Consider the following 9,357-nt stretch of genomic DNA (forward strand, 5'->3'; position numbering starts at 1 on the left):
CCATAGTATTTACATGAGGTGATGCCTTTAGGTAACATCCAGGCCATTCCTTCTTCTCACTGGTCCCCTCCGGCAGGAGGTACAGAAGCCAGAATCCCCACGCCACCAGGTTCAGAAAGAGCAATAACTATCAGTTTCTTGATCTGTGCAGGAAGGAACTGCAGATGCTGATTTAAACCGAAGATAGACGCAAAATGCTGGAGTATCTCTGGAGAGATGGGTGGCATTTCAGGTCGAGAAGAAGGGTCTCAAACCGAAACATCACCCATTCCTTCTCCCCAGAGATGCTGCCTGTCCCACTGAGTTACTCCAGCTTTCTGTGTCTAGTTTCTTGATCTGACCTACATAGCCCTAATCCTAATTCAGCAAGCTAACACCACAAACCACTTCTTGCACCTCCATGACCTTGTTTTCTTCATTATGTTTTACATTAATGTCTTGTTTTTTTTGTTTCCCTTTCACCGTCTTCTAGAATTTATGCCCAGTTTTAGGTAGATTTTCTGTATAATTTACGATTTTGTGTGTTGTCTCAGTTTAAGTACCTGCTGCTGCTGCAACATTTTTAATTGTACTTTTTTTTCACGGTACTTGTGCAAACGATAATAAACTCGACTTGAGTAGACTTTGACGTAAACCATAGTCAATAAATGTCAAGCTAGCCAGAAACTCTCACACCCTGGGAATTAATGAATAAAAGTTAATAATTAATGTGGATTCAAAAACTTTAAAGCAAACTTTAAGACGAATAAACGTTCAAATCATGTCTATTCTCTGTCGGGTCCCAAAGGGTCGTTAGGAGCTGCTTTAGGGCGGCACGGTGGCGCAGCGGTATTGCTGCCTTACAGCGCCAGAGACCCGGGTTCGATCCCGACTACGGGCGAGTTTGTACGTTCTCCCCACGACTTGCACGGTTTCTCTCCGAGATCTTCAGTTTCTTCCCACACTCCAAAGATGTATAGGTTTGTAAAGGGTGTAAATGTAAAATTGTCTCCAGTGTGTGTATGTCCCTAGTACGTGTAGGTTAGTGTTAATGTGATCGCTGGTCGGTGAGGACTCGGTGGCCGAAGGACCTTTTTCCGCGCTATATCTCTAAACTAGTGCAATAATTAACTTGATCTTGGCTTCGGCTAAGTTGCAGAAGAATCCCACTTGTGGAATGGCAGTGCTGGACATAGAAATTGAGTCAAGTTGCCAAAGTGGCACGTAATGAGATCGCAAGGACCACGAGATGACTTGTGGATTGTAACAAAACCGCTTGGGATTTGCCGATAACCTTGAGGGTGGGTAATCTGCCAACACAGGGCAGAAGATTGCAACATGGCCTGCTTCACATGGCCTGCTTCTGTGTTGAACATTCACTGCGAGTGTTTCCAGCTCACACAAGAATGCTGATTTTTTTTTAGTTACTTCTCGAGTGGCCTAGCAACCAGTTGCGCAAGTAACCAGGTTAAAGCAATTAATACATTTCTGCCAGACTCCTGAACATGTGAAGTAAAATAGTAGATACCCCCACCAGCATTAAGTCCCGGAATCTTACTGCTAAAATGCAAAGATAATTTCAAACATGCAAAGAACATCAGATAGATTAGACAATGTTCAGCCACACCCCTCCTCTCCACATTCTATTCCAATACTGATCTACAGTATTAGCGTCTATTGTAGACAGCAGGATCAAGTTAATTATTGCACTAGTTCTGGGAAACTGCTATTGACTATCCGTGTTTCCAGGTTACTGGGCTCCTTCACTTCAATGGAGATAAAGGTACTGTTAATGTGTCGGAAAGAAAACCAGACCAGTCAGCAGAAGGGTCTCACCCCGAAACGTCATCCATTCCTTCTCTCCAGAGATGCTGCCTGCCCACGCTGTGTTACTCCAGCTTTTTGTGTCTACCTTCTGTTTAACCCAGCACCTGCAGTTCATTCCTACACATCTGTCTGTGTGTAATGGATCTGAAGAGTGCTTCTTCTGGTCACCGTCGAGTGATTCAGGAGAGAATGTACAAGTGCAGGGCCATCGAGTACAGGATCAGGGATGTTCATGATTTGTATCGAGCTTGCCCTTCTGCTGAACTGCCTGGCAGCATTACAAGGCACCTGAAGCTTCAGCGCCTAAATATTGCGTGTTCCTCCATAAACACCTGAAATTATATGCTTGAAGATTCTAAACTCCACCTTTACTTGATCATCGGCGCTGGCTTTGATTTGTTCTTTTCATACCTTTCATTTAAACATAGAAACATTGAAACTAAGTGCAGGAAGAGGCCATTTGGCCCTTCGAGCAAGCACCGCCATTCATTGTGATCATGGCTGATCATCCACAATCAGTAAACTGTACCTGCCTTCTCCCCGTATCCCTTGATTCCACTAGCCCCTAGAGCTCTATCTAACTCTCTTTTAAATTCATCCAGTGAATTGGCCTCCACTGCCTTCTGTGGCAGAGAATTCCACAAAATCACAACTCTCTGGGTGAAAAAGTTTTTTCTCACCTCTGTTTTAAATGGCCTCCCCTTTATTCTTAGTTTGTGGCCCCTGGTTCTGGACTCCCCCAACATTGGGAACATTTTTCCTGCATCTAGCTTGTCCAGTCAATTTATTTGTTCATTGTACCTTTTGATACCTCTAGCTTCCCTCTCCCCTGAATGTTGGTCTGAAAGAGTGTTTCAACCCCAAAACGTCACCTATTCCTTCTATCCGAGGATGCTGCCTGTCCCGCTGAGTTACTCCAGCATTTTGCGTCTATCATCGGTGTAAACCAGCATCAGTCTGAAGAAGGGTCTCGACCCGAAACGTCACCCATTCCTTCTCTCCCGAGATGCTGCCTGACCTGCTGAGTTACTCCAGCTTTTTGTGCATAAATCGATCTGCAGTTCCTTCCCACACATTCTATCCTCCCATTCTGCTGCCTAACCTAACCAAAATACAAGGATAACGGATTAAAAAAAGACATCTTAGAGACTTAAAGGAGAACAGTTCAGGTGTTTATGGAGGAATGCGTAACATTTACATGCTTCAAGCACGGACACCCATAGTGGAGTGATGAAGATTTGAGATGCTTAAGAATGCAAGTAGCCAAAACCAGTAACCCCCACAATTAAAATGTGGATTACGGAAATGACCGAGACCTTGCATTTGGAAAAAATAAGGTTTGCCTTAATTGACAAACCAGATCTATTTTTAAAAATATGGTCTACATTTATTGAATTTTTTAAAAAGTAAATGGGTTTGTCACAAAACTAAAATGTAAAACTAAAGTTAAAACTTGAGTTTAGGGTTGGATGTACAACTATACTCATTAACTCCCGGATCTATCCCCATAATCTTTATATTTGTAATTCTCTTTTTTCTTTGCTTTCTCTCTATTAGTTTATAGTCTTTTTTTTCAGTCTCTTTTCATCTTTATTTTTTCTTTAAAAATTAAAAAATTGAAGCTATGTAAGAATTCTATAACCAGTTTGTCGTTTGTTATTATTTGTACAGATGCTTTAAATTTTTTTAATTTTTTTAAAAAAGAATGCAAGTAGCCAAGGAAGGGGATTTTAAATTTAAAAAATCAATAACAAAAAATCAAAACAGCTGAAGACACAAAGTGCTGGAGTAACTCAGTGAGTCAGGCAGCATCTCTGGAGAACAGGTGGAACAGAGAGTTGGAATGGGTGGGTCACGCATTGGGTATTCAGGAGCTTTGAGTACTTCGAGTAGAGGCGGACTCCTTCTGGAGGTGCCCCTGAGAAGCCGAGGCCAGAGCATCACGTGTCAGACGTGGAGCTTCACGTGCCGGTGGTGGTGCCCGCGGCCTGGGTCGGCGCCACAGAGGTGACCCGGCAGCGTTACTGGAGAGGTCGGTGCGGCGGTCGACGACGATGGCGACAACCGGCGGACGAGGCCGGACACGTGGAAGTGGACGCTGCTGCCGAGGGAAGGAAGCAAAGAGGACCCGGCGTGGAGGGACCGCCGTGAGGGAGGGGGAAGAACAACGGGGACCCGACATGGGGGGGGACCGCCCGTGAAGAACAAAGGAGGACCCAGTGTGGGGGGGTCACTATGAGGGAGGGGGAGAACAATGAAGGCCCTGGCGCGGGGGGGGGGGGGTTGAAACTGTAAGTGCCCTTTATGTGGCGACTATTTGCATACCTTGGGTATGCAAGCAAAGAATTTCACTGAGACTTGTCACATGTGATAATAAAGTATTCAATTCAATTCTCTCTTTTTTTGTAAATCAGCATCTGCAGTTCTTTGCATCGCATTTAAACAAGTGAACTGGACCAGTAATCTTTCAGGCATCTTGGTAAAATGGTACGGTCTCTTTGCAAGATAATTCTTTATCATTATGAGCAAGATCTTGGAGCAATCTAAGTACACACAGGTACCCTGCAGCACACAGATTACTCACGCACTGTTCTGCAGCCTTGTGATGCTAGTCAAGGATTGAGCAGGCTTGCTGACAGTTTGCCACCCCACCCCCACCTCCCCCACCACTTCCAGCTGCTGGCTTCAGCAGGTACAGCCCTGTCCCAGCCTCAATACCCCAAATCAGCACCAAGTCTGCAGTCGCACCACTGTCCAGTACATTAAGGCAAAGGACAACTTTGCTGCCACTTTGTTCCAAGCTGATGGCCGGTTAGAATCACCATGACATGAAACAAACACAAAGACACAGAGTGCTGGAGTAACTCAACGGGTCAGGCAGCATCCTAGGAGAACGTGGACGGGTGATGTTTTGGGTTGCGACCCTTCTTCAGACTGGAACCGTCACCAATCCATATTCTCCAGGGATGATGCTTGACTCGCTGAGTTACTCCAGCAAGTCAAGTCAAGTCATATCATATCATATATATACAGCGCGGAAACAGGCCTTTTCGGCCCACCAAGTCCGCGCCGCCCAGCGATCCCCGCACATTAACACTATCCTACAACGCCTGCGGATTGTGCTAAACCAAAACAGAATAGAAAAAACAATTTTAACACAAAAAATAAATTAATACAGCATTGGAGATGCTGAGTCATGCAGGATATCATTTCAAAATGCACTACTTGACTCTTATTTTGCTCTCTCACCCCTAAAGTGAAATTTAACCAGTTAGTCAACCGTGGACAGGTTAGGTAGTCAACCAAGCTAAACCTTTCACCAGCTCATTCAACACAATCCTAACTAACGTCACCTATTCCTTCTCTCCAGAGATGCCGCCTGTCCCACTGAGTTACTCCACAATCCTAACCAAGTCTTGCCTACCACAATGCTGTCAACCACAGCACCAGTCAGTGTGGACTAGTAAGGGAACATTAACACTTCCTGGTCCACATCAGACAATAAAAGGTGGTGTAGTGGTGGAGAGACAAGCCACAGCTACCCGATTTAGAGACTATAAAGCGTGGAAGGAAACCGGCCATTCGGCCCAACTTGCCCACACCAACCAGCATGTCCCATCTACACTAGTCTCACCTGCCTGCGTTTGGCCCATCCTATCCATGTGCCTGCCTAAATGTTTCATAAACGTTGCTATGGTACCTACGCATTTAAACGCGGCACTGAGCACAAAACAAAGTGAATGAAGGACCACCATTACTCTCCTCAAGAAAACTGGTAATGAAGAACAAGAGAACTGGACAAGCTGTGGCACTATGGGCACAATTCTCGCCCAACGCGCATTCAAATTCCACTCCAGATAACCAGGCTGACACAGCCCTTGCAGCAACTGATGAAGCGTGGCATTGCTATAAGTGGGGTTTCTTTACAACAGATAATAAACTGAAGATAGACACAAAAAGCTGGAGTAACTCAGGCAGCATCTCCGTAGAGAAGGAATGGGTGATGTTTCAGGTCGAGACCCTTCATCAGACAGGGTCTGAAATGTCACCACTTCCTTCTCTCCAGAGATGCTACCTGAGTTACTCCAGCTTTTTGTGTCCATCGTCAGTTTAGACCAGCATCTGCAGTTCCTTCTTACAGATAATAAACTGATTTCAAAGCAAAAAGAGCCCCCACCCCCCCAGAGATCACTGTGCAAAACACGTAAAATCGTAAATTGTCCCTGGTGTGCAGGATAGTGTTAGTGTACCAGGTGATCGCTGGTCGGCACAGACTTGGTGGGCCGAAGGGCCTGTTTCTGCGCCGTATCTCTAAAGTCTAACGTAAACACAGAACTGTGTTGTGTGTCCGTGAATGTATTACCGTTTGCAAGAGACACACGGAACATGGGTAAAACACAAAGTGCTGGAGTAATATTTCAGGCTGGGACCCTTCTTCAGACTGATCGTAGGAGCAGGGAGAAAGCTGGCAAAGAGGTTTGGAGGGGAGAGAACGCGGGGTACAAAGTCTGGCAAGTGATAGGTGGATAAACTCATGTAGTATTGCGTCTGGATCAGAACATGGTTGAAGAGCAGGAGTACAGCAGCAATCAGGAAGGGGAAGCAATGAGAGAGGGTCTTACCCTTTGCAAACGCCTGTGTGAAAATTGGCTTTAGGCATGTTTCCTATATGGCAGCACTTCAAATGTACTTCATTGTGCAATGATAAATCCAGCTACATGTTTCTACAGGGCTGCCTGCTAAACTCAACGATCATAATCTGTTTCATGAATGGTGGAGTATGGAACGAGCTGCCACAGGGATGAGTTGAGGAAGGTTCTCCAACAACATTTATTTGGACAGGGACATGGACAGGAAAGGTTTAGGGGGATGTGGGCCAAACACATGCAGGTAGATGGGACATCTTGGTCGTCATGGGTAAGTGAGGCCAAAGGACCCATTTCCATGCTGTACATTTGTAAATAAATACAAAATGGAAAAATTTAGGCTGCTCAAAGAAAACAAGATTGTTATCATACACTGGAATGGCTGACTTTCTCTGTGACCTCCAGTTAGTTCTCAATCTCAAATTCCATCAATGTCCTTGTGCTGAGAAAGGTGAGGGATCCTGGTCAAACAAGTTCCACCTTGCTCTGCAAATGCAGACATGTGGTTTATAATCACCAGTGTAAGACCTTTATATGCGAAGTCATCCACCTATATAACAGGCACCTCTGGTCACGAGTATTGCACAGAGGAGTGCTGTTCAATTAGTTTTAAGTTTTAGTTTTAGAGATACAGCGCGGAAACAGGCCCTTTCGGCCCACTGGGTCCGCGCCGACCAGTGATCCCCGCACATTGACATTATCCTATACCCACCTACAAATCTGTACGTCTTTGGAGTGTGGGTGGAAAACGAAGATCTCGGAGAAAACCCATGCAGGTCACAGGGAGAACGTGCAAACTCCGTACGTACAGTCAGGATCAAACAGCGTCTCTGGCACTGTAAGGCAGCAACTCTCCCGCAGCGCCACCATCACCCCAAGGAGATGTCCTCTTCTGAGGATATGTTATCCCTGGACAATAGACAATAGGTGCAGGAGGAGGCCATTTGGCCCTTCGAGCCAGCACCACCATTCAATGTGATCATGGCTGATCTTCTCAATCAGTACCCCGTTCCTGCCTTCTCCCCATACCCCCTGATTCTGCTATCCTTAAGAGCTCTATCTAGCTCTCTTGAATGCATTCAGAGAATTGGCCTCCACTGCCTTCTGAGGCAGTGAATTCCACAGATTTACAACTCTCTGACTGAAAACGTTTTTCCTCATCTCCGTTCTAAATGGCCTACCCCTTATTCTTAAACTGTGGCCCCTGGTTCTGGACTCCCCCAACATTGGGAACATGTTTCCTGCCTCTAACGTGTCCAACCCCTTAATAATCTTATATGTTTCGATAAGATCCCCTCTCATCCTTCTAAATTCCAGTGTATACAAGCCTGGGTCGAGAGAACATGGTGTCCACTGACTCTCTGCAGCTTTTCCAAGACCAGTGGCAATGCAGGGTCTTGTACATTTTGTAAATTTGTAAATCATCACCGGAAAAAACAAAACACGTCCGCAATCTTTGCCAGTGGACTGATGCATTCCAAAGTCCAGGATTATGTACCAAGAAATCAATGACGCTTGGTATAGCCACTTCATCGCCTTTACAAATAAAGGCCACAGTTTTCTTCATTGCACACTGAGGGGATGGAGACCGAATAAAAACCTCAGTCTTAACAATCACAGAATGCATACAAAAGAATAAATGATGTAATGTTGAGATCGAACAAAAGGAACAATTTATTCTATTGTGGTGGTTTAATGTCTAGAGATACAGCACAGAAACAGGCCCTTCAGCCCACCGAGTCCGCGTCAACCAATGATCGCCCCGTCCACCAGCACTATCCGACAGACTAGGGACAGTTTACAACGTTATCGAAGTCAATTGACCTACAAACCTGTAAGGTTTTCGAGTTTGGTAGGAAACCAGAGCACCCAGAGAAAACCAATGCGGTCACACACTTACAAACTCGTTACAGACAGCACCCGTGGGCAGTCAGCATTTCACAAAATGCTGGAGTAACTCAGCAGGTCAGTCATTTTGTGAAATGCTGACTGACATGCTGAGTTACTCCAGCATTTTGTGAATAAATACCTTCGATTGTTACCAGCATCTGCAGTTATTTTCTTATAGCACCCGTGGTCAGGATCGAACCCGGGTCTCTGGTGCTGTGAGGTGGCAGCTCTACCGCTGCGCCACCGCTCTTAAGGATAGCGGAGTCAGGGGGTATGGGGAGAAGGCAGGAACGGGGTACTGATTGAGAATGGTTGTACAAGGAGAAATTAAACAGGAATGTACTCTCCCAAGTTTAGAAGAAGAGGAGGTGTCCTCACTAAATTATACAAACATTTTTAATGGACTGGATAGGATAAATTTGAGGTCGACGTTGCCCCTTGTTCAGGAGTCGAGGACCAGCGGTCACAGCCTCTGGAATAAGGAGTAAACTATTCAGAATGGAAAGGACAGGAAACGTTAACCTTGAAATTCACTGTTCAAGAGGGTCGTGGATTTTCAGCCGCTGAGTACATTCAAGGCAGAAAGTTACAAATATTTAGGTACTCGGGCAATCAAGGATCCGGGATTAGTGCAGGAAAATGGTGTCATGGTAAAACATAAGCCACGATCTTACTGAACAGCAGAACAGGCAGGAGGAACCTACTCCTATGTTTATAATGTTGAGCTTTGTAATTTGAACTGCATTTATAATGTTGGCAAATTTATTATAGCTCTGGGGGAAAAAAAGCAAGAATGGTGAAAGACATGGTGTAAAAAAACAGCTCTGAATTCACAGCATTTTTCTCAGGAAGCTATGGACTGGATTCGCCATGAGGATTTCACACAGCTGTTATAAACCCAGGGCACCCACCAGCACTGGACATCTGCTGAGGTACAACTGTGCATTGGAAGGACACAGGAAGATCTCACAGCATCAACGTGATGAATGGACAGATAATGTTATCGTGACAACAG

At 45.3% G+C, this 9,357-nt stretch overlaps 1 protein-coding gene across 1 annotated transcript in view; it reads right to left on the reverse strand.

Annotated features, from left to right (window-relative positions):
* The window catches only part of rab4b (RAB4B, member RAS oncogene family), a 33,904-nt gene extending 33,266 nt beyond the window's left edge, over positions 1 to 638 (reverse strand). Inside the window, exon 1 of the mRNA XM_078430959.1 lies at positions 543 to 638. Coding sequence (XP_078287085.1) covers positions 543 to 638 — 96 coding nt within the window. The remainder of the gene's footprint in view (positions 1 to 542) is intronic.
* Between the last annotated feature and the right edge of the window lie 8,719 nt (positions 639 to 9,357).

This window comes from Rhinoraja longicauda, chromosome 41, assembly GCF_053455715.1.
Source record: "Rhinoraja longicauda isolate Sanriku21f chromosome 41, sRhiLon1.1, whole genome shotgun sequence".
NCBI lineage: Eukaryota > Metazoa > Chordata > Chondrichthyes > Rajiformes > Arhynchobatidae > Rhinoraja > Rhinoraja longicauda.